General features: G+C 40.8%; 3 protein-coding genes and 1 non-coding gene across 4 annotated transcripts; all 4 read right to left on the bottom strand.

Annotated features, from left to right (window-relative positions):
- Positions 1–175: 175 nt before the first annotated feature.
- On the bottom strand, positions 176–9,939 carry cratb (carnitine O-acetyltransferase b). The gene is made up of 15 exons (XM_034124734.1): positions 9,565–9,939; positions 8,579–8,800; positions 7,936–8,054; positions 7,436–7,489; positions 6,900–7,065; positions 5,869–6,043; positions 5,647–5,737; positions 4,474–4,561; positions 4,286–4,386; positions 3,756–3,875; positions 3,395–3,517; positions 2,412–2,547; positions 2,238–2,300; positions 2,015–2,152; positions 176–1,092 (listed from the first exon to the last, which is right to left on the bottom strand). Exons 1-15 carry the CDS (start codon positions 9,613–9,615, stop codon positions 889–891), a joined length of 1,851 nt encoding a protein of 616 aa, XP_033980625.1. The 5' UTR covers positions 9,616–9,939; the 3' UTR covers positions 176–888.
- Positions 9,940–11,683: 1,744 nt separating this feature from the next.
- Positions 11,684–20,431, bottom strand: ppp1r18 (protein phosphatase 1, regulatory subunit 18). Its single transcript, XM_034125148.1, has 2 exons — positions 16,565–20,431; positions 11,684–13,457 (listed from the first exon to the last, which is right to left on the bottom strand). Exons 1-2 carry the CDS (start codon positions 20,396–20,398, stop codon positions 13,200–13,202), a joined length of 4,092 nt encoding a protein of 1,363 aa, XP_033981039.1. The 5' UTR covers positions 20,399–20,431; the 3' UTR covers positions 11,684–13,199.
- A 1,440-nt stretch (positions 20,432–21,871) lies between these two features.
- On the bottom strand, positions 21,872–24,781 carry nrm (nurim). Its single transcript, XM_034125504.1, has 4 exons — positions 24,591–24,781; positions 23,865–24,058; positions 23,547–23,723; positions 21,872–22,886 (listed from the first exon to the last, which is right to left on the bottom strand). The coding sequence occupies exons 1-4, from the start codon at positions 24,739–24,741 to the stop codon at positions 22,584–22,586; spliced, it is 825 nt and encodes a 274-aa protein (XP_033981395.1). The 5' UTR covers positions 24,742–24,781; the 3' UTR covers positions 21,872–22,583.
- Positions 24,250–24,322, bottom strand: trnak-cuu. The gene has a single exon. It is a non-coding gene; the product is annotated as a tRNA-Lys (tRNA).
- Positions 24,782–25,041: the final 260 nt, after the last annotated feature.

Here is a 25,041-nt window from a genome sequence, read left to right on the forward strand (position 1 = left end):
TATTGAAACAGCACATCAAATAGGTGTTGCTTGTTCCCTATCTCAGCGGGTCAGCGGCCTGAGAAGTCGCACCAGACACTGTACGACAAGCAGACTTTTGAAACAAACACAGCTGCACCTTTGCCAATCACTGTACTCTCACTCTCTCACTCAAATCATTAAAAATGCAAAACCATGTGATCACAGGCTTTATTAACCAGTCCTGCAGGTTGAGAGTAGAACAATAGGTCGTAGCGAGGAGGAGTGCCAAAGCCTCTTTACATTAATTTCAGCATAAAGTAAATACATCCTGAAGATCAGGTTGCTCCAAAGTAGGCAAAAGCTGATACTTCTTTGCATTGTTAACATATAGAACCAGATTTCTGGCTTTTGGTCCATTTCAAACAGACAGGTTAACAAGACAATAAAGGGTTTCCAAAAACATGTATCTATTAAAGCTGATGAGCAACTGCTGGAACATATGTATTCACAATAGAGGGTACTAGAAAGCCTACAGGTCATCTCATGACTTGGGAGTGCAGTCAGTTTCTACAGACACGTTTTGGCTTGTTCTGATCAATGACTGAGTGTCAGGTTGACTTGTTTTGGTTTCACCGACACATAATGGAGCATTAGATGCCCTTTAAGTGCTTTTGCTGTAGAACATAATGTAGGCTGCTTGGTCAGCTCTTGCAAGAAAAGAAAAGGAAAGTGACTTATTGCTTCATGAAAAAAGCATTAAAAAAAAGCATCAAAAGCACCACAGAGACAGTTTTCTGCCTTCAAAATTAGCTCAGATTTAACCGCTCATAACATAACATTCAAAACAAGCCGTATGAAGACAAAAACATTGATAATAATATTTTCTTTATTTTCCCAGGTTAGAGAGGTTGGGGAACAGGAGCAGCTCTACACGGTAGGCTGCAGTAGCTCCTGTAGCTGACACAGAGTGTCCTTCAGGGTGAGAGCCAATGTTTCCGCATGCGTTTCCTCACAGCAGTTGAAGGCGGTGATGGAGAAGTGTACGTGGTCTGCTTGAGGGTTGTAGCAAATGGCATAACCGTCAGGAACGAGGGGCCCGAAACACATCACGCTGTCTGTGTTCGCAGGCACCTGAAGGAGCAAGAGGGAGGATGCACGTGAGCTCATGTATCATAAGAAAGAGAGTTAGACATGAACAAATATCTCACAGCATTGTCTTCTGGATTTCAAATACTTAATTAATTTTAGTATTGAGCAAATTAATCATGAAAGTAGTTGTTCCTTTCCTTTCTTTTCTTGATAACCTCATTATCCAGCCCTTGTGAATATTATTCAAGCAAGCAATGGCTAAAATAGTGCTTGCTAATATTGGGGGAAATTTCTTAAGAGATTTCTCTTCCCCCCGCAGTTGACATGCCATTAAATGGCACATACAATACATGATATAAAGACAAAGCTCATCTCAAATTTGGCAAAAATAGTTTTAAATTAAACATATCAAAACATACCTAAATGTCTGTCATTAATATCAAAACATCTGACAACTACTGGCATTATTCATCTTTTACTAATTAATCTATTGATCTAATGCCGACTCATTAATCATTGTTCTGTATGTATATTAACGGCTAGAGACTGAGAAAAGTGTGAAAAGGAAGTACTGTTGACTGATGAATTAATCACCAGGGAAAAGAAAAGCAAGAAAACTCCCATTATGAAGCAGCTATTCATTATATATTGTAAAGGGGTAATAACACAAAATGTAAAAAATAGAGCCATAAAGACAACACAAGCTTCAGCACAGAACATCAGCAGGGTGATTGCTGGAAACTCCTAAATTACATTTTGTGGCAGTAAATATGCCACATTAAGAGAACATCACATGTCGCATAACAGAAAAACTGCTGATTCACCTGCTGAAAGTTCCCTCGTATATTTTCACTGTGTCATAAAACAGACAAATTAAATTCCTACTTCATGTTGTGCTACATGACTGTCAATTACTTCCATAAAACAAACCAGCAAAGCCACACTTGTACACACAGAAACACACCTGTCCGGTCCGGAGTTTCCAGTGTGTTGCGAGGCCGTAAGCGGTGTCCATGAAGATTTTGGGGATGCTCAGTCCTTCCTCGATGGCCTGCAGCTTGAGCCCCAGCAGGTGGTTGTCTATGCCGTGTCCATTAAGTACCTGAACAGAGCCGATAAAGAGATTTCAGAGAGAAGTGTTTATCAGTTAATATCAAATGACAAATGAAAGTTGACTTGTCACTCACCTGATGAGTCAGAGCTGTGTAGGCATCAACAGCTTCTCTGAACAGCTGTAGCTTTGCTTCGTGCTGCAACACAAGAAATAAAACGCGCTATGATTACATCTCTCTACACCTGAAAGACATGCTGAAATAAATGCTGTGTTAGCCACAGGGGATCAATTCTGTGGTGTTTCTCACCGAGACAGATGGATCATCGAAGGCCTGAATGAACTTGAGCGTCTGGTTTGTGGGCGAGCGGATATACTCGGTTCTTCCTCCTTTAAACATCCTCTGAGAGGCGATATCACAGGCAGGACAGACCTCATTGTGGACTCTAAAAACAAAAAGGAAAGGAGTTAATGGATTAAAACCTAATAGCACTGTTCAATTCAATATTTGTATCAACATTGTACGCTACAGGGCAAACAATCGGCTACGTTTTGACACTGCAGTTTCCATAAAAGTTTGTTGGATACAAGCAGGAAGTATACCGTTGCCATTGATTCGGTTAGATTTGTGCTACAATTGAAGCCCATTTATTTGGCCAAAATTGAAAAGGATGCTGAATTAGCTAGTAGCAGTTCTGTTTGCCACACAGCCACGTTTTAACAGACAACTTTACGCAAATGTGCTTGATACTGAAGAAAACTTTAAAATATGATGCAAGTTCTTAAGTTAAAAGGAACAACTTTTCTATGATTTATTTTATTTTATTCAATAAACTACTGACAACATTTCTCTGTGTTGTGATCGAATGGCTGCCATACATGTAGAGATTGAGACTCAAGGGAACATTTGAGTGGTCTCAGAATTTTTTTCAGAGTTATAAATGGATAAGTGTTAGTCACACTGGATCTAAAAATAGTTATATTGTCTCTGTGTGTTCAAATACGACTAAAACTCCTGAGAAACTTCCTCACTTATTTACTGTATTTTAATTTCTCAGTGAATCACCCTGGTCAATCTTTATTGTTTAAGTTATACATATAAATCACTAATTTGATTCGACTTGATTTTATACTATTTTGCACAATGTTTATATTGTGTTAATTTTCTTATGAATGAGAAAAACAACCTGCCCTTTAGGGACAATACAAAATAAAAGTAAAGCTTTGTAAAAGTAAATATTTTAAATCTGTAAAGTTAGTGGTGTATGTGTGTTCGTGTGTCATGTGGCGGACCTGTAGTAGGCGAGCTGCAGGGCGACCTGGATGAAGGAGTTTGGACTCAGGCTGTGCTGCTTAGGAAGCTCCTTGCCAAACTTTTTGAAGTTGAACACGTTCACGTCAAGGTCGTTGATTAGTCTGCAGGAGATTTAAAAAACATTACAAACAGACTTATAGGAAAGGCCTTGATCTCAAAGGTCAATGACAGCTTCCTTTCCTGATAAACATGTTTACACCTCTGTGGCTAAGGTCACATCAGCTTTGTTAGTTTTTCAAGACAAAGCAAACATGTAGCCTACGCTGAGCAGTGAGGGCATTCTTCTCTTATCATCACAAGTACTCATCGTGAACTCTACATTTATAGTGTGAAACTTACATATCGAGGTTCTGCTTGGCATGCTCTATGTCCCTCTTGATTTCTCGGTCTATGTTAAAGTAAAGCTTCTTGGGCATCGGTAGAGGAACCAACGGCGCTCTCTTTGGGTCTGGCTTCTCACTGCAGTCAAGAAAACATACAAGTGTGCATGATGTAAAGCTTTGTAAGATTTTATTAATATATTATGATTAAATCAGAGTACTTTTATTCAGTAACACAGGTCATCTTTGTGAGTGTTGGTTGGAGTTATTAAGCACCCTTTAATAAGAATTTTAGCAGCAGCTTTTAAAGGATTCTTTAAATAAAAATTTTAAGGAAATGCATTACAATTGGGCCTCAAAAACCATAAGACATGTGGACAGTACTTTCATGTCAGCATAGTCTTCATTTAATATGGTCCAGCATGGTAAGCACTATATATAGATACATTTAACCAAGTAACTTACTTAATACACAATAAAGAGATAATACCACTAAGTAAACAGTAGTGAGAACAGGATATTATCTCGTCTCGTCTCATGTTATCTCACCAGTAATCGAGGATGTGATGCAGCAGTTCTGCTATGGGCGGACCCTCGGCTGTGGCTGGTTCATACAGAAGACCCCACGAGCCGTCCTCACCCACCACAAACTGTTGAGACAAACACACAGACACAGTCAGACTGCTGTATCAATATGTCAGCTTTTCTTGTCATACGTGAATACTGCTGCTGCTCACCTGCAGAGTTTTATCAAACCAGCGGTTGCCGCTGTTTGAGAACGTCCCACCTCCGTGCAGAATCTGTGCTGCCTTGCGACTGGCATACCTGTCAATCAAAGTTGGAAAAAACAAGATGGACACAAAGAAACAAAATAATAAAAAGTCACTGGTGGTAAGTACATTTAGGCAAGTACTGTACTTTAGTACAATTCATGAATACTTTTAAATTACTATTTCCATTTTTGTTAAGTTCAGATAATGGTATTTCTGATGATGGTTTTGCTTAAGTAAATTTGATGTTTGTTTGTTGTCTGTTGCATGTTTCTTATATAATACATTTCTTATGCTATTCTTTTGTAAAATAAATATTGCTTTAAGCTTAAAGGTAGGGTAGGTAAGTTTGAGAAACCAGCTTGAGTGAGCTAGAATTTGAAAATACACAACCGGAGAAAATCTGCCACTTCCTTATAGAGCCCCTCCTCCAACACACACGAACGTGCACATGACCAATGAGGGCACGAGATAAGTTTGTGCACAGATGGAAGGCTGACAGGCAGGTAGGCCATCCAGTTATTTTAGCCGGGCCGGCTAAAATGATTGGTCGTGCTTTTTACAGTATTACGGCTTCCACAGATGACATTTTTTTTATGGATTTTTTGTCAAAGCACTTAAGATATTCATTGCTATCGGGATGTTAAGAGCATTCCATGGAATATAACAAAAAGTGTATCTCGAGCCGGTTTCTCAAACTTACCTACCCTACCTTTAAAGTCTGTTTTAATCACAGCCTCAACATTGGAATAATCCTGCTTAAATCTAGGTAAAAGAAGAAAAAAGAGGACTAACTATAAGGACCGGAGTACATTAAACCTGAGTGTGTAAATGTCTTTAGTTATAAAGCTGCACACAAGCAGCGACTGCTCCAACATTTCAAATAAAGGAAATGACAAATGTACGCTGTTGCTTAAGAACCTGATGTCAACACACAATGGTATCTTAACAAACACACAGGATTGCTCAACACAAATACCTGAGTGGGGACGAAACAGAGGAAGCAAAAAGAAAGAGATAGAGATGCAGCTTGTTCGTGTGTGTGTGTGTGTGTGTGTGTGTGTGTGTGTGTGTGTGTGTGTGTGTGTGTGTGTGTGTGTGTGTGTGTGTGTGTGTGTGTGTGTGTGTGTGTGTCCATACTTTTCATCTGATATCCTCATGACGGGAGAATCCAGACACAGAGAGAAAAGTCCTGTCTCTATCAGCCGCACTGATTCCTTGTTTAGTTTATCTGAGTCATAAAAGGAAGAAATAAAAAGACAGTAATAACTTAGTATTTATAAATGTCTCGGTTTATTCAGTGACATACACAGTAAAGGCCTCATACACCCTTTTCTAGGTCTGCATGTAGCTCTGATGTACCTCTCAGCAGCCGGTCGTAGGCCTGTCCCCAGGTGTGACGGTGCTCGCTGGTCAGGATGCCCATCGGCTCTTTGTCCGTCTTCCAGGACTGAGAGCGGATCCTCAGCAGCTGTCCGTGGATCTGACTCTCCGTCATCCGAGAGCCGTCGCTGTTGTAAACCTCCAGCTGGAAGAACTAGAAGAAAAACAGGAGGCCATCTTTGTTACGCCTGTCTTCTATGAATGATTTATTGAGAAATGTTGGATTGGTTAAGCTTTCACTACGCAATGTTTTCCAAGATACAGACCGTCTCCAGGAGGTTCTCAGTTAGCACATTTTTTGTGATTATTTAAGCTCTGGGGCTTTTTTCTTTGTCTTTGTCTGCTTCCAACACAAATACTACACGAACAGCACCAACAATTATTCTGTTAATCGATCAGCCAATCCTCAGAAAATGGACAGAAAACTATTCGATAATAACAATAAAGATATGATAGGATAAGATAAAACCCCATTCATCCCAAGAAAGATTGCAGTGCAACATCTTCAATAAAAGTGGGAAAAGGGCATTATAATACATACAATGCCAAAATAAAAAATAAAGAAATTAATTGTGGCCTTCATCAGTTGTTATTTAAAAATTAACCAAGATAGGGTTAGCTGGAGAATCAGCAAAATATTTTCAAAGACAATTACAGGCAGATTTTTACATTATTATAATAACATTATTAGCATGAAAACTAACTTTATCTCATATAGAAAAGAGATGGTAAATTAAAGGTAGTGAGAATGAGGCTTTAAAAGCACTGCGTTCAGATTGGTTTGGTTTCCTTTCTCTGACCTGCTGCCAAAACTAAAGTGATTCCCAATGATCTGCACATTTGTAATTGGTTGAGACAAGAAACCTAATAAAAAAGAAAACAAACAGAGGTGTGATTACACAAGACTCAACATGTTTGCACTGTGGTATGATTTACAATCCAATAAGGATGATAAATATCAGAAAGACTAAAAGAGCAAAACATTTTTTAATCAGACTGCTTCATCCCACCTGGTAGTTCCTGACCACTGTGATGTGTGTCGGCGAGCGTCGGGCGCGCCCATAGTGAGCGATTTGGTCGTGTTTGGGGCCGGGGATCCTGCAGGAGGAGAAGAGGAGCGGGTAGAGCTCCATGCACAGAGGCTTCCCTCGCAGGTGCTCCAATGGCAGCTGGCCGCTGAAACAGAGAAGCACACACAAGCATCTTAATGTTTGTATGATATAATGAGTAAAAAAGCTATACGTTTCCCTCTGTACTGTAGATACAAAGTATCTGATCACTTCTCTTTGTTGTGTAGTCAACACTTTATAGATTAGCCCATACCAGACTAAAACTCTACAAATGGATTTTATACGCTTGTGAATGCAATGTAAAATGTCCATCTGCAAATTTACTACAGCTTTGAAGTAAAATCATATCAACTATTTTTCTTTGATATGCAGTGGAGAATCGGTATTTCTTTTGTACATTTGGCGATTCATTCATCTGAATACTTTTAAAACATGAAAATGACTAATTGCTTTTTGAATATGTCAGTCATACTTACGTGTTGATTGTGGCCTTAAAGTCTAGAACTGCTGCAATGAGTTTGGATGCAAACCTAAATGGAGACAGAAAGGTTGTGTTTTTATTATGTAACACAGTAACATTATGTAATCTCTTTTTGACATGCACAGGCGGAAATGAATTAATTTACAACACAAAAAGTCATTCATTAACATATGCTCGAGGAGTCAAATTACGTTTTGGAGTATACTTATACGCATGCGTTTTTAACGGCAACAACATGACCCAGTGTTTTTACTGGAAACAAAGACACATCACAGCACACCCTTATTTATTATATTTTATTGTTTTTGGGGGGATATTTTAATTTATGAACCTCCAGCAATGACAAATACTGGAAGTTTGAAACAATGATGTAACAACAAACAATACAATTGCTTTCAGAAAGTATCACTATCTTAGTTTTCTATAACAGCAGTACTAGTGTACACTCTGCTTCATCAGTGTGTCTGTAGTGTGTGTATGATATCATTGACTCACACTAGCTGGCTCCTCCAGCCGTTATAATCTCTCCTGGGCAGAGAAATGGCCGGGTTTGAATGCACTGGCAGCGGCTGTCTGCTCTCCAAGTACGCCCACTGCACCCACCAGGGAGAGATCTAAAGGGGAGAGAGGCAACACACACATAAATAGGACTGACATGTAACTCTTGTAAAAGGTTTCCATGAATCTGGGTGGAACAGATTGTTTTCAAAGAAGAAATCACAGTTAAAAGATACTAAATTTTGAATACATTTTAAGCATTGAAATATAAGTATTTTTGTGCAGGGTTTTTGGCGGATGCATGTTGTTTTTGTTGTGAATTTGTACTTTTTCTATTGAAGCCTTTTCCTTGTCCAATGTATAATTGCGTTACTTTGCTTACAATAACAAAAACAAACTGGAATTGATTATTTTTGGTTGTTTGGGGTCAGAGCTACCTTTCTACAAGAGTGGAAGGGAAGGTGCTGTTTTGCTTTTTGGCACCACTGCTTTAGCCTGATATTGATACCTAGCAGTGATGTTAAATCTGCCTGTGAGTGCTTCAAACACACCAGTGCTGCTCTATCTGTGCTTTATTAAAACACCCATATCCGTCCCTGACATCTGTCACATTTCCCACACTGATACAGCGGACACAGACCCAGTTCTTTGTGCATCTGGCTCTCTTCTCCAGTCCTGCCTGCAGCCGTGCACCAAGGCCCCCGGGCCTGCCAAACTCCTGCACCATCCTGCGGGTGTGGCTGAGCTCATCGGGGGGCAGCAGGGGCTCCAGGCTCCTGAGGTAACTCTGCAGCGTCTGGATCAGAGGGGGCACCGGCTGCGGGGGCACCGATGAGAAACACAGCTCCTGCCTCAAAGAAACCTGGAAGAAAGGGAGAAGTTTAAAGATTGTTTTTCTTCTTGTTCCATCTTTTTAATGTTTGAGCTTCACTGTACACAATGATGACAGAATGTGCAGAGCTTGACACTAAGAATGGATTTTATAGTCAAGTAGGGCTGAAACTAACACTTATTTTCATCATCATTTATTGTTTGGTCAGGAAATTTAAAGTTTTCAGAATCAGAATAGTTGGTGATTATCTTTCTGGCTAACAACTAATCTTACAAAGGAGAAGGAGTATATACCCTTTCTAAGATGTTTTATAAAAATAATAAATAAATATGACATTGTATAACAACTTTGCAACACTCAGGTGTACATTTCAGGTAATATTTTCTATTTTATTTATTGTTGTTATATATTTTGGTAAAATACCTTTATATTTTACAAAATGATGTATATGTATCGTATCATATCATATGAGGGGGGGGGGGGGGGGGGGGGGGGGGGGGGGGGGGGTTAAGGATATGGCTGTTCAGTGCAAACTCCCCAAATAGTGACGTTATAAGAGTAACCAAAGTAACCAAAGTTCAGCACAGTGCAATGACTTCCATGAAAGTTTGACTTAATGCCAATAACAGCAGGGCAGGACTAGGGCGTATCTAAATAGGAAGTGTAGAATTTATGACAGTAGAAACATGATCAGCGGCCTCCTTTTCGACTAATAACACTGCATTAAAAGCTATAAACCAATATGTAAACAGTATGACTCTTTAAGTTAACTCTCAAAACAGAAAACGACTCACCCGAGACAGCCATGCTCTGCAGGTTCCTGGTTGGATTTTCCTCCAAATCATGGTTCCTTAAATCAGAAATCCACCCCTTGTTGCATCTGTGTCACAATAAGCAGCTTTGAATGTATATTCTGATACTTTTCTGCACAGTCTCCACAGGCAGGTCGTCAAAGTCAAGAAGAAGAAATCCCTCCTCCTACTTCTTCTTCATGGTGGACGCAGAAGAGAAGAGAGTCGTCGCTCGATGGATCCTAGTTATGTATGCATGTGGTAAAAAGAAAAGTGTTGTATCTTCAAACTGCGAACATGCAAAGATTCACGTAGGCTACTAAGCTGAACTGACGCTGCAAGCCTACACACGTGTTGACGTGAAAATGTTGCTGTAAACATCTACGTCACCGAGCCACGAACGAGCCGGCTCAAAGAGCCGGCTCTTTTAAGTGAACGACGGGAGCCGGCTCGCACCCGCGAACGAGCCGTTTTGGTGTTTTTTGTTGACAACAAGACATGATATGATGATCTCCGCGCTACGGGTGCTCCGTGCATGCATGCAGTGACATATAATATCCAAGGATTAGAGACGGTTGGATGCTGCTGTTTTGCACATTGCAATACATTTATTTGTAGCCTATTATGTTTTTTTTATGATTATAGAGACGGACCGGTTGGATGCTGCTGTTTTGAGCATTGCAATATATTTATTTTCACTATGTTATTTATTTATGATTATCTTTAGGCTCAGCAAATATTTGATGTCAGCTGCATGTTGCTGTCTTTTTTTCTTTAGTTAATACTGAAATAGAGCCCTGCTGTTTTGTTAGGGCTTTTTCTTTAAATACAATTTTAAAATGTCGATACAGTCCCTTTTTTAAGTGTCTATGCTTAAGTTTTTACAGGTGTTGCTATCTGCTTTGTGTAGCGTGGTTCTACAAGCAAGTCAGTGCATTCATTGGGTGGTATCAGAGAGTTACAAGGGTCTGTAAACGCAATGAAAACAATTGGCCACAGCATTTATATTAAAAATGTAATTTTTACTTTTGAATACTTCAGCACAAAGGATGTAGGCCAATTGAATAATGTAAGTGATATATGCGTACACATATAAATCATTAGTCAAAACAGGGCTACATTTGATTGAATTATAAAAGGTATATGTGGTAAAATGAAGAGCCGTTTGGGAGCCGAAAGAGCCGGCTCTTCTTGGTGAGCCGAGCCAAATGATCCGGCTCACTAAAAAGAGCCGGAATTCCCATCGCATCCCTCCTCATGGTGTCGCTATTACACTCATCATCAACGAGGTTCAGTTTTATATTTTTTCTTTTTGACTGTTTGGGTCTGTTTCTCTTTTTAAATTCATTTTGTGACTCGTTTTTTTAATTTTTTTTAAATGAACCAGCGGTACAGGAAGTATTCAGACTCTTTCTGTAAACGTATTTCTTAGGAAACTGAAACCTCTATTTTTCTGTCTTTTAAAGGTGGGGTAGGTAAGTTTGAGAAACCGGCTCGAGATACACTTGTTGTTATATTCCATGGAATGCTCTTAACATCCCGATAGCATTGAATATCTTAAGTGCTTTGACAAAAAATCCATAAAAAAATGTCATCTGTGGAAGCCGTAGTACTGTAAAAAGCACGACCAATCATTTTAGCCGGCCCGGCTAAAATAACTGGATGGCCTACCTGCCTGTCAGCCTTCCGTCTGTGCACAAACTTATCTTGTGCCCTCATTGGTCATGTGCGCGTTCGTGTGTGTTGGAGGAGGGGCTCTATAAGGAAGTGGCAGATTTGTTCCGGCTGTGTATTTTCAAATTCTAGCGCACTCAAGCTGGTTTCTCCAAAATTACCTACCCCACCTTTAATTTGCATATATTTTTTAAAGCTTTAATTATTTTGTTTTTTTTTATTGTTTTTTATTTCTTTCTTAAATTGACTTGTGTTCATATATTTTTTTGAAATTTATTTTCATGATTTTAATGATCCTCATTATAATCATAGCATGTATTTCAGATATATGACTGCACTATCCAGTCTGGAAAAGAAATAAGAAAAAGCCTTATTTTGATCAAAAACCTAAATGAATACTTATTTTTCAGTGGATTTGACATTTTATGAATAAAAGAGGAGACGAAAATGTTTTCAGAAATATTTATTTGTTTTTTTCTTCTTTTGAAGCCAGCTTCTCCAACCATCATAGAAAAAATATTTTGCTCAGAATTTTGCATCTTCTTTTACAATATATTGTATTATAAACATATTACAGCCAAACGTCAGATAGCAGCTGTAATATGTTAGTTATTTTGATAAATGTTCTCAACTCAACGCAACTTCCTCTCAGGGACTTTCACTCACACAGCTCTCTCCTCTCCTACAAGACGAATGTTAACAAATATTACCTTTATTTATATCCATACTCATGAACTAAACTGTTACCAGAGTTGTCATTGGAAACAGTAAGGCTCAATTAAACCAAAATGCACACACCTCTAACTTTCCTGCACACATTGCACCGACCCTGCAACATTCAACAGGAGGCTTCAGACAAGAAAAATAAAACATCTACATAAACTGATCTTCATATCATCTGTATGGGCGAATCCAGCAGGCACATGAAACCAGATGATACAAACATCACTCCTCTATGCCGAGGCAGACTGAAATATAGAAATGAATTAACATAAAATAAGCTATGAAATATATTAACTAAAAAATGAAATATTTTGATATTGCATGGACAAGTGATCTTTTAATACCCATCAGAGCACACCTGAGGGTTGTTTATAATGTACCATACTCAGACATACACGTTTCCCCATATTTCTCAGAACATAAAACCAGATGAAACAATGTCCCCAGTAAATTATGTTTTCCTATTTTTCGACGCAGGAGTCGAACTGAAGACATTACATTTCTTCTCATTCATTCTGATGCTAGATAAAAACACCACAAGGATTATAAACAATTGCTTCAACAATACAGATCAACAAAACTTGATTAACATCGTTCAACATTCAAACTGTTGGTGATCTTGTCAAATGGGGAATTTTGGCGAGGACCGAGATGGAAGGTAAATAAGGTGAATTAATTATTATTATTATTACTTTATTTTCCCATTCACCCGCAGTGACATTTATGGCCTTTGGGGTACTATAAATGCAACCATACCTTTCCACCGCTCAGTAAAAACATACATTTTGTAACAAATCTACAATTTCGGCATTAAAAAAAACGTTGTGTAGAAATGTTCGTTATTTATTTTGATTCCCTACATTTCTAACTTGCTACCATTTTCACAAAACATTGGTCAGTTTGTTTATCAAAGTTTGAGATTATCCAGATTTTTCTTATTGACAACAAATCCCAAGAAGAGTTTACAACACCATGGTTAAAGTCAACAACATTTCACAGCTCAAAATATTTACTCCAATGTGACAATCACTGGATCTTTGCTTAAAGTGGACCTATCATGCTATATTTGAATAATATAGTATAGGGGATTTGTTGACAATAAGAAGGTTATGCAGTAAAATATTGCCAGACAGGAAAGTTCGACACAGTGAAATAAATGGCTTTTTTAGCCGGAGTAAAGTCCAAACCCATGGAGAGTTTCACAGTGAGACCAAAAAAGTCGAAACCCATAACCCCACTCATTACACGTTGTGTTTTTTGAGAAGGGGTTGACACTGACCCACTCTAAGAGCCCCTCCTGTTACCATCGCCACGTTCCTCGGGCTTTTGGATACGATTGCTATTTCCTCCATCTCAGCCTCCTCCTCCTGCACCTCCTCTCCCTGCTGCTTCTCCATCCTCCATGGGTCCTGAGGGTAGGGTGTGCAGGCCAGCATGGAGGTCTCTGATGGGTACTCACACACCTGCTCCAGCTGGTCCTCGTCAAAACACACATTTCCCTGTCGACACAAGTAAAGGGGATTCTTTTATTTTACATTTTTGTCAACAGCTAAGCAGGACATCCGACATCCATTCACACAATATTCACAACATTGCATAAACCATTTAGACGTAGCATTTTTCCTTAGAATACAACATTGATTTAGCATGTTTTGTGTTTATATTATGGTTTGTCAGGTTTTTCAGCAGCAAAAGGCGGTATTCGTTCTTTACCAACACTGACTTTCCTCTGTCACATCAGAACCCTTGAAATTTGAGCTGCAGATAAAATATGATAACATGAGAATAAAGTTATAACGTTGTGAAGTAAGGAAAAGAGTGTGAACACAGGCGCTGAGGAGAGTCTCAGCCTGTGTCTGTGAGATGTTTGTAATCTGTCATTGTAATGTTAACTGACAGCATGAGGCTTAGCACAGAATAAATACTCTCTCAGTAGAGTACTTACTGACTTGGACTTCATGCACTAACTTATTGATTTTTTAGGAACAGACCGAGAGAAAACTGAGTAACACCTTGTTTGTAAGGAAAGGAGATAAAGGATATGTTTAGCTTGTCCTTGCCAGAGTATGTTTACTCAAAGGTCAGCATGGTGTAAACAGGACACAGACCAATGGTGACCCATTGGTCTGAGTAAAGCATAGCACACGCAGTGTGTCTTACAATAACAGGCTCGACGTGTACAGTTGTAAACACACCCAGAGGTGCAGACATGATCTGGATGAAGCCTACAGATTCCACACTACACAAGTTTCCGCTGCTTCATCCTGACAGCGGCTGTCTGCAGAAGAGTGCAGATAATAGCTCTGCATTAGTGAGGCTGGGCAAATCATGCTAAGGCACAGCAGGCTAATCCTCCCTCCCTGAACCCGATTAACTAGGGCTAACACAGCAGGACAGCAGAGGCACCGGGTGAGAGACAGAAGCCTGAGAGAGTATAGACATAACAAGGACGTTTTCCTTAGCAGGAAGTTGGTATACATTTGGCCACCACTGTTTATAGGTTCAATACTGCGTGTTTAGTAATGCTTTAAGTTGAACTTTCCATCTGTTCAGAAAACATTTTAAATAGGACTGATCGATGCCTTTTTAGATCAAGAAAAACACATTCAAATCCTTTCAAAAGCATGCATACGATTGCTTGAAATAAACTAAATGCAGACAATGATAAGATTGTGACAGAAATGTGAAAGTTTCTTACATTTCCAACAAGAACAAAAGCCATAATTGAGGAGCCTGAATCAAGAGAGCAAAGGACGACTTTGATGTAAAGAAAGTCCAAGAAAATAAAAAGCATACAAACTCAAAGGAGGAGGAAGGTGAGGAGCAGGCAGGTCACCCCCCTCTGTGACATGATGGCGTGGATGGGGGAGGGGAGGAGGCCTAATGTCAAACAGTGTGAAGGACATCACCGAGAGAGCGACAGGTGGTCAGGGATTCAACGCCGTAAGGTGTTCACTGAAGAGGCCTGTGCTTAGAGACACATGTTTGTTTATTGAATTAGAGGTCAATGAAAGGCCAGTCGAGAGATATTAGTTTGCAGAGAACCGCACTAATTCTAGTTTGACTCTTGTGTTGACATAGTCAAGTCTTTTGAAACAGGCTTAGTATCTGAGTTGCATGATGCCATTTAAAAGTAAACACCATAATCACTTCCTCGTGTCTTTCTGAGTCTCGTTTGGAGGAAGTAAAGACATTAGAAAGAGGAAGTGAGCAAACAAATGCAGTGTGACAGGGAGTTTTGGTTAGACCCAATGAGAAGCATTCCAACGCCTTCAATTCCTCGCAGTATGACTGTCAAACTGTAATTTTCTTGAGACCTAAAGTTATTTTAGCATAATGCTGTTTCACTTCTTTCTCTTTACATTCTTCCCCAACTAAGAGTTGGCAGCCTGGCGTCAATAATACTGTCGAGGGTCAGTGTGGTCAAAAAATCCTTTGCCAAGACTGCAGTCTAACAAACCAAACACCTCTAGGAAGCAGCCGTGTAGATACAAAGACAGATTTGTCTGAGGAAGGGAGAGCTGACTCGACAAAATTGGTAGAACTGGTACAAGGGAACAAGGAAACACAACACACTCAGTTCTAGACTGAACTAACCAGCAGTTTAACTACTGTTAAAAGGAAAAATATCAATTAAAAAACACTATAATGCTTCAGGTGCAGTAACACATGAATACAGTTAAATTATATTTCAGCTCTGCTCCCTCTGTTACATAAGTGTTCCTCATCCACTCATCCGCAAACAAGGATTGCATTCAGGAAAAAGTTAAAAAGGAGGAAATAGAAAGTCCAAATCTGAACTGTGACTCAATTAAGATTCATTTAAATACTGGTCTTTGCATGAACCAATCCACACAGACAAGCATGTGATGTTATGTAGGCAAAACGCAAAAAAAGAATGGAAGGAAGATTGATCTGGCTTAAACAAACTAAGGGGTGCTTTATTTAACACTGTTCTGTTGTTTGCATTCATAGTTACCCTCATTCTGGCAAACAAAGCAACAAGCAGTTTGCTTTCACTTTCTTTGGTTTTGAGTGACAGAAAATAACCTATATGGAAGTATTGTATTATTGTATTGTATTGTTGCTGCCAATACATGTTTAAGCTTCCATTACATGTATAAGTTGGTATAGTTGTTTTTACTTTTACCCTATTTTTTTATCATAGGGTAAAAGTAAAAAGTCTGCAAATAACCAGACCTCAGATGCAAATGGAAAAGCAGATCACTCTTTTTATGGCTAAGAATCAAGATGCCGTGCTTGATAAGGCTTTAACTGGCTTAGGTCGGTGTCTGTGATTGTACTTCTTAATCAAAAGGGATGTTCTCTAGATAGAGAGAGGATTCTGCTTGACAACCAGGTGATGCCCTCTGAACCAACTCTGAAGACATTTAGATATATTACCCTCCCTTTCTGGCTTAGTCAATCATTTGAAATCAGTATTCTCCCAAACCGCCATTTTTGCAACTTGACATGTTAAAGTTATTGGAAGAAGCAGACATGTTGCTTTTTTGGTACCACTTTGTGTATAGTTAGGTAAGGTAATGTGTCTTTGCTTGAATTTATCTGTGAAAGGCAAACAACAAAACTAACTTCTTCCACTCACCCTTTTTGGAGTCGCTCTGTACTTGACTAGACAGGATTTCTCCAGATTCTGATATCCTCCAATCACCTCGATCTCATCCACTGTTGGAAACTTCTTCTTCGCTGGCTCGGTCCCAGTGGAGGGCGACTCGGCCTGCTGCGCTGGGGAGTTGGACCCTGCTGCTGCTGCGGGACCTGTCACCCCTCCTCCTTCAACAGGCTTTCTTGGGGTGACCGTGATGGTGGCACCTCTCCTCACTTGGCCCCCAGAAGCACTCCTGATGGAGAACAGCGTGGGCGATGGGGTTGGAGATGGAGAAACACTAGGAGACTGAGCAGGCGGTGTGGAGCTGGGGGAGGAGGCCGGGGTCGGGGCTTTATCCGAGGGTTTCAGAGCATTATCTGGGGATTGGCTCCTGAGAATTGAGTTGGTAGTTTGGTTGGATTGTTTGAGCTGATTTGTCGGTGAACAAACACGCCAAGGAGACACTTTGACCTTTGATTCTGGTGTTTCTTGATCTTTCTTCGGGGTCTTGACGTTGTCATTCACCTTGTACTTTAGCACCCCTCTTGGGCTTTGCTGCCCCTTTTTCTCTCTGTCCTTAAGAGGAGTGTTTGGTGATGCACAAGACTTCAGCAGTTCCTTCTCTTTTATCTGAAACTGTTCTATCTGACGCTGTATCGTCTGAACTCCAGGGGTGTCCTCATCTGAGGAGGCTTTTCTGTCCCCCTGCTGTGCATTTGATAAGAGTGGCTTCACTTTAACTAGATGCACTGATGGGATGTCGACAGTCCTGTCCCTCAGACACATGGCCGACCTCGAGCTCACTGATTCCAAGTTGTAGATCCGACTCATAGCTGTGATGGTGTTGGGGTGCGGCTGCAATGGGGAGAGAGAATTCTCAGAATTGAGAGGCAACGTATTTTCCTCTACCTTCTCCTGTGACTGCTGCTGTATCTCCTCCTCTTCCTCCCTTTCTCCCTTCTCGAGTTGGGCCCTGTGTCGCTTTAGCTCTTCTTCCACATGTTTCAGGGGCTCATATTCGTCCTCAGATATCGGGAAGCTGTCAGAAATAACTCCGGTGGTAGAAGTTGTGTACCCGATTGGTACTTCCTCAGCTCTGATGGCTTGTGAGACAGAAACAGGAAGTTGAGGGCAGGTTTTTAACACACTGACTTCCTGCGTGACGTCAAAAGCAGTCGAGGTTGTCTGCGCTGCTTCGTCTTCCTGTCCCCTCTCGGCTTCGATCGACTTCTTCCGCATGTGAGGTGCAGCTTCCCTCTCTTTCTCTATTGCTGCTGTGCTCTCGTCATGCTTGTCCCCGGCTGTATGAGTGTTTTTTATGTCTGCAGCTTCACTCCCACTTCCATTTTGTGCCTCTATTTGTCTCAGAGTCTCCAGCTCTTTTTGTCTAATTTTCTCTCGCAGGGACTCAATGCGGCTCAGGGGTTTTCCGATCCTCCAGCTATCCCTCCTCTCAACCCCTTTACCTCCTTCCCAGTTGTCGCTTTGACCCACAGACTTTTTTCTCTCTGCCATGTCTTCGGCAACATAAAACACACTCCTGGGGATTTGAATCTCAAGGGGCCCTGGAGAGATCCCCATGGGCGGAATCCTTTTTGGAGATCTGGGCGTTACATCCTGACTGAGATTCTCTGATCCAATATCCTGATATGAGCCTTGGGACTTGTCAAACACCCTTTCTGCTCTGCTATAAACGGTTGTGTCTCCTATTTTTTCTATTTTATTTATAAGCTCCTCTGTGTGTCGGGACAAAACAGAGTGTGTTGGGAAAGGTCCTTGTGTACCACTCCACTCCGGCCCTCTGTTGGGGTCCCTAGATCTCTCTGTGACAGCACAGAGGAGACTGGAGCACTCTGTGAAAGCTGATGCAACGTGAGTCTTCAGTGAAGGTGAAGGTGAAGGTGGGATTATGCCTCCAAATCCCTCCTTTTTGCGGAAATCCGACACCTTTCTGTTGCAAACTTGCGCTTCAATCTTTCCCCCTGCCTCTGAATCTTTTTCATCATTCATTTCCCTTTTTAAAGTCTTCTCACCTGTCTGTCTCTTTACCTCCGCTCTTGCTTTCCCGTCCTGCCTGATTGCAACTCTTCTAGCAAACGAGATTCCTTCCGTGTTCTTGACCGATGCCACTGTGAACCCCTCGTCTCCGTCCGCATCACATGCCCTTTCCGCAGCCCTTGTGTCAACAGGCGTCACTTTCTTAACTTTGTTGCTTTGTTCGACGGCAACACACATTTCTGATTTATTTCTCTTTTGCATGGGCCCCTCATTTTTATCCATATGTTTTAATTGTCCATCTATAAGCTTTCCAAACCGGCCTTTATCTGACAGCAATGTGCACCCCAGTTTGATCTTTTCTGTGGTTTCCTTCCCTACGGCTGCAACGTCAACCCATGCCCGTACGCTCTTTTCTGAATGTACCCTCCCACACCTTCTCCTTTCATGATGCCCATACTCATCCAAACCATTCTCCTTGCCGCTGATGACTCGATCAGAGAAGCTTAATGAGCGTTTTGGCACACCTTTCAACATCAACTTTCTCCCATCTGACTCAGACTGCTGGTCATCTTCATCTCCAGAGTATTTTCTTCTCCCGGGCCGGAGTAAATTATCAGAGCTTTTTGATCGAGACGGTGGCTTGGGGTGCTGTCCAAATTTACTCAGCAGCTGACTGACCCTCCCTCCTCTTTCAACAAACACGTTGTCGTCCAAGCTTTCCTCCATGTCGTCTTGTATAACTGTCGCCTGGCCCCATGGTCTGTCCTTGTCTTTTTCTCTCAGCCAAGACATGTCTGTTTTGATCTCCCTGCAAAAGCTCCTCCTCCTTTCACCCATGCTGCATTTGACCTCTCCATCCTCTCTACCTGACCCTCTCCCTCTCCCTCCTCCTTCTGGACTCCTCTCTTCAGAGCTTGATGAAGGCTTTATAATCAGAACCTCAGAGGCTCGGATCTCTGTTATGCTCCCTCCTCCGGCCAGGATCTCCCTCAGGTCCATCTTCATGCCTCTCTGCCCCTGTTGGTCCTGCTCAGGCCTCTCTCTCTCCGCCTCCCTCCATCTACCCCTTCTCTCATCCCTGCCTATCCTGTCCTGCTCGATGATGATGATGTTGTCGGCTCGGAAGGTCCGAAAACACGATTGTGGATCCGTTTCCTTTTCCTCCCCGTCCTTTCTGACTTTGAGGAATTCCCACTCCCTGTTGTCATCTTTTACTGACTCTTTGAATGGGTTGCTGTTCTCTCTTTCTCTTCCTTGACTCCTGTCTCTGCTCCGCTCTTGTTCCCGTCCTTCACTCACATCTCGGACTCTCTCTATTTTCATCTCTACATCTCTTCCCAATCCCCCATCTTGACTGCTTGGGCTTGATTTCTCTTTTTCCGTCTCCTTGGCTTCTGTCTCATCCACTCCGTCTGCATCCTGGCCCTTCCTCCGTGCACTTTGTGTGCGGAAAAATGGGTTTTCATGAACTGGAACTATAGTTTCTTCAAACACCTGACTGGCTGGTTTGATGTCTCCATCTTGCCATAACCCCGGGTCTGGACTAAAGGAAAGTTCGCTTTCCAAATTGACCGTCCCAAAGCTGTCGGTGTCACTCAGACCATCAGAAGCAGATCTGACATCCACCTGCAGCAGACAGACGTCCCTCTCCTTTTCCCTGTCACCCAAACTGTCCAACCTCGCCTTTCTCCTCTGGATGATGCCTCGCTTCCAGGCGGGCATGCTGGCATACTTTTCCTCCTCCTCTTTCTCCCTCCTTTCGCGATCCTCCTCCTCCCTCTTTTTTCTCTCCAGCAGGAGTTGTTTCCATTCTGGCAGAGAGGTGACAGACATCACAGAAAAGGTCGGGGACAAGAGGATCGCTGTTCTTCTTTAGGGCCTCTGGGAATTGTCTGTAAATCAGGAAATTATTAATCAAATTAATTCTCTCTCACAACCATGTTAAAAAGAGGTGTACACAACAAAAATATTAAACTTTAAGGAAATGTACAACTCTATAAGTGTATTATCAAGTGGATATATGTTAAATACTCCTTATATATTATATAAAAATATGCAAATCAATGTGAAATCACCTTGTGGGACAACATTCATCAACACAACCTGCTGTCCTAGTTTACCTTCTGTTTAACTTTTAACACAAAAATGATAATAAACTTAAAATGTGTTTGCTACATACTATGCACATGCTACCAAAAAACATTGTTGATTCTGTGTGTAAAATCAAACTCACCAGAACCCCAAAGATATCAGTGTATCCGCCTCAGATGTCATCGTCACTTGTGTGTGTCTCGGCTAATGCGCTCCCCTCCTCGACTACAAAATCTCCTTCCACAAACAGATTAATCTCTTCTGTCGAAACAGTAGCTTTTTAAAAGACGTCAAATCACCCCACGACCTGACTGTGCATCAGAGCATGCAAACACCTCCGTCCTCGGTATAGTAGTAAATATTTCCAGCCTCGGAGCAGCAGCACTGTAATCCTATAATTACATTAAATTCTGTCAGGAGAGTTTAGTGGCACACACCATATTGTCGGACCTAAGAAAAGGCGTTTAAATAACACAGCCGTCTGCCCGGGCAACAACCCCCACCCCCACCCTCGCCTCGTCCCTTCCTCCTGCAGGGCTAATTGGAAGAGAGGTGGAGGGGTGTGTGAACAAAAGCTGCAGGCCTGATCTACTTCCCTCAGATGTTTTTAAAGGACTATTTTATTAGTTTCAGGAATTATTATTTGCAATTTCATGTCAGGACACAACATGCAACTCTCCCTCCTGTTATGCTTGTTTCAGCCAACTAAGGACTATAGGTCTTAATTTGTAAAAATGTGAATAAAAAAGTAAATCCACCTGAAATGGTTCAAATAAAAAATAAAAAACAAGCCAAAGTAAACATCTTGATAAATGTAACATGATACACAAAAAATAGGCATTTAAGTGTAAATAGGACAACTGCAGGTATAAAGTTTGCCTAGTAATGCATTTAACATATTTCTCATATTTCATGGTTTATTTCTAATTATTTTATTTTATTTTTCAATCAGGAGGCTCAATTTGTTTACATTATTTGTTTCTTAAATTCTTCAAATAAACAGTATTTGACTAAATATGACTCCCTGTTATTTAATGTCTGCTCCGACAATTGTTTTTTAATCAAAGATAACAGTACTTTGAAGTTTGAGAAATAATAAATGGTAAATAAAGGTATTCTGATTCTGATCTGATTAATGATGTGGGCAGAAAATACTAACTGTGTTCACTTGGTTCATTATTGTTGATGTGAACCCACCACAAAGAAATACATTCATTATCTCAGAAATACAATTATTTATTATTGAAGCTGCAACTTGTGAAAAACAAACAGCTTTTTGTGCTTTTACCAGTGTGAAATCTTAGTTTGACATCCCTATTTAATAACAATTCAATTTTAAAGTAGTGTGCACGAATATAGCGTAAGTGCAGATGGCACATGGAAAGTAAAAGCCTATAAAAAATAAACTATACGACAAACAAAAATAAATTCTGTTACTAAAAAAGCAATATTTCGAGGGTTAAATTGCATTACTTTTCATATAAAATATAAAATAAAAATTATATTATTGCAATAAAAGACTGACCTGATAACCTTAAGTAATCTTTTTAAATTGTAACATATAAAAATATTCTCAAAAATATAAAAAAAACTACAATGACCTGGGATTCAGATCCACTCCAAAATGAAAATCCAAAAAGTAGTTTTTACGTAATCTTGTTTACAAACAAAAAAAACAAAAACAATAATCATCTAATCTCCTTGGTAACAATAATTTGTTCAAACTGTAAAACCTTTTGCATTAAAACTCTCGCTTTCTAAAACTACATATACAGTGAAATGTTTAAAAAAATACAGTGTCAAGTTGAGTGGGTCTTTTGCAATTTCCAGAAATGGTCAGATCATCTTTACCAAGCTCATTGAGAATATTTGATTAATATAAAAACAGCAGGCAGCTTCACAACGCAGTGGTAAGAAGACCTTTACTTCACTTCTCCTTGGGGTCGCTGGTGTTGGTGCTGCCGTGGTGCGGCTCAGCAAAGACCTGCAGCTTGCTGTTAAGCTGGACGCAGAGGTAGGCTAAATCCTGTTTGTCCAGAGAGTGTGCCAGGGCCAGGTAGGACGACAGAGTCCCCGCCAGCAGGAGCCTATCCAGGGACAAAGCCGGCAGGAGCCACAGCACGACACCCAGCTCCAGGCACACCGGGTGGCGGAGGTGAGATAGGAGGCGCTGGGCACCTGGGGACTTGTGAGACAGGGGGTCTCCTAAACCGAGACACTCGTAATACACCTGAGAGAGAAGAGGTCAAATAAGGCCAAGCAGCAGCACAGAACATTTTTAGAGGATGTCATCACTGCCACAGATTCCATACTTCCTGCATGCTACACCCAGTTTGTTCCTATTATAATATCATAAAGATATGAATTATTGGCAGTTAAATTAAATATAATGTTAATCTTGATGTTTTATCTGACCCTGCTCAAATATGTCATACCGAACTTTGTTCGGTATGACATATTTGGGGTTAAAAGTTCAATTCTGTTAGCTGCCTTTAGCCACAAATGGGTAGTAATCTAAACTAATCCCAATTTGAGATGTCGCCAGAGTTATGTTTTTTAATGCACATTTCTTTGACTACCTTGTGTAATTATTGTTCAGAATTAAATGGTACAGCACATCTTGCTCAACTTGTAACTTTTCTTTGTGCTGTATGCATGTGCTCAGTTATGGCAAAGTAAACTTGAGGAAACTGAAATTAAACATTAATAAAAATAAAAGCAGTAACAAATTCAATAAATATTGATATAGGACAGATTGAAAACTATAGAAAAATGTGGAAAATACTATAAAACATAATGCATTGGAATTAAAGTGGTACAACTATTTTCTGTAATATAAAGGCAAAATATCCCAAAAATAATGACTTAATAAGAAATACTAATAAGTTACCTGCTTGAGGCCTAACAGTTCAGGGTAATCAAAGATCATGAGGATGCTGCAGATGATGGCCCAGCAGAGGAAGTGCAGGCTGAAGCAGAGCAGAGGGAACCAGACGCTCCAGGGTGCATGACGCACTGACCACAGACAGGGGGCGTCAGTCACAGGCTGCCAGTAACGCATCAAGATCTAACAGGAGGAGAGTTGTGTAGGGAAACATCGTGTATTACAAAGCCAAAGACACGCTCAACTTAAACTGGTGTTTAAAGATGCTATTTTCCAAAATGCAGTAAAATGTCCATGGAATATATTTTAAATGTGTTGCAATACCTGGAGTGCCACTACGGTGCTGAAACAGTATGCCGTCCTGTTCAGGGCCCCCAGCCCTGACTGGAGAGCCTTTTTGACCGGAGCCCAGGCGAGCACACTGTGCTGTGTGATGAAGAGAGCCAGCAGCCCCAGATCCACAGCGAGAGACCCGAGGACAGAGCTGTCCCGCAGGGCCACCGACCACGGTATGGAGTCTTAGGTACGGGCAAATGACGTAAAGCGAAAAGTCATTTTACATTCTAAACACCAGTTCTAAATGGGGTATGAATATTGTTGTGAATTAATCAAAGGAAGCTACGCGTTTGGTTTCCGACTTCACCACGCAGAACTTGGTGATATTGTCTTATGAAACAGGATTCTACAATGCTGCCAACGAAAAGTTGTGCGCCCAACGTGGGGCTCGAACCCACGACCCTGAGATTAAGAGTCTCATGCTCTACCGACTGAGCTAGCCGGGCACTGACCCCTAGTGGCGCATTGTTACAATTTCAACCCTATCTCAGTCCTACTCTCATTGCTGATAAAGAGACTTGCACTGGTGGTAGAATCACGTAAAATAACTTACCTAACAGTTGTGTTTTGTTAAATATCAAATACATATTTCATGTTATAAAATACTATCTATGATACAGCGTAGCAGCACTGACAGCCATCTCATGCTAGACTTCATTAATGACCTCCTCCTCTAAAGTTAGCTAACTTCGCCCGGTAGTCTAAGCAGCTTACCTTGACACAGTGTCGTGTCCCCAGTGATGTTGTGGTAAATGGCTCGGAATGATATAAACCGAATAAAGTCTGCACCGGAAATGAAAACAAATGCAAAGTTTAGCAGAGAAACAGCGACGAGAGCCCACCTACGTACCGTGCCCGACGCCATTTCAATCAGCGTTGATATTCATTTACCAACTTCCACAATGGTTTCTTCCGGGAGGACAGTTTGTGGAAGTACCGAGTATTACCACATGGTGTCGCTGCTGGAACAGTCTTTTTCGGTTTGATTTCCCTTTTAGGTCTTCCTACAACTAAGAGCAAACATTATATTGCATATTGATGATAGTGTTACTCATTTGTTTAGTTAAGTTGACATAAGGGACAGTTCAAGTTAACACACATGTTTTAAAAAAGGCTATTTTTCATGTTTAGTTCCTGTCTAGGGTATCTTACTAAAATACAGTCA

This window comes from Trematomus bernacchii, unplaced genomic scaffold (assembly GCF_902827165.1).
Source record: "Trematomus bernacchii unplaced genomic scaffold, fTreBer1.1, whole genome shotgun sequence".
Lineage (NCBI taxonomy): Eukaryota > Metazoa > Chordata > Actinopteri > Perciformes > Nototheniidae > Trematomus > Trematomus bernacchii.

Coding starts and splice junctions, on each gene's coding strand:
- cratb (XM_034124734.1), bottom strand. CDS start 9,615: ATGATTTGGAGGAAAATCCAACCAGGAACCTGCAGAGCATGGCTGTCT. Junction 8,055..8,578: donor CCAGATGCACAAAGAACTGG/GTCTGTGTCCGC, acceptor TCTCCCCTTTAG/ATCTCTCCCTGGTGGGTGCA. Junction 7,490..7,935: donor GGCTGGAGGAGCCAGCTAGT/GTGAGTCAATGA, acceptor GTCTCCATTTAG/GTTTGCATCCAAACTCATTG.
- ppp1r18 (XM_034125148.1), bottom strand. CDS start 20,398: ATGTCTGTCACCTCTCTGCCAGAATGGAAACAACTCCTGCTGGAGAGA. Junction 13,458..16,564: donor ACAGAGCGACTCCAAAAAGG/GTGAGTGGAAGA, acceptor TTGTGTCGACAG/GGAAATGTGTGTTTTGACGA.
- nrm (XM_034125504.1), bottom strand. CDS start 24,741: ATGGCGTCGGGCACGGTACGTAGGTGGGCTCTCGTCGCTGTTTCTCTG. Junction 23,724..23,864: donor GCACCGTAGTGGCACTCCAG/GTATTGCAACAC, acceptor TCCTCCTGTTAG/ATCTTGATGCGTTACTGGCA. Junction 22,887..23,546: donor AACTGTTAGGCCTCAAGCAG/GTAACTTATTAG, acceptor CTTCTCTCTCAG/GTGTATTACGAGTGTCTCGG.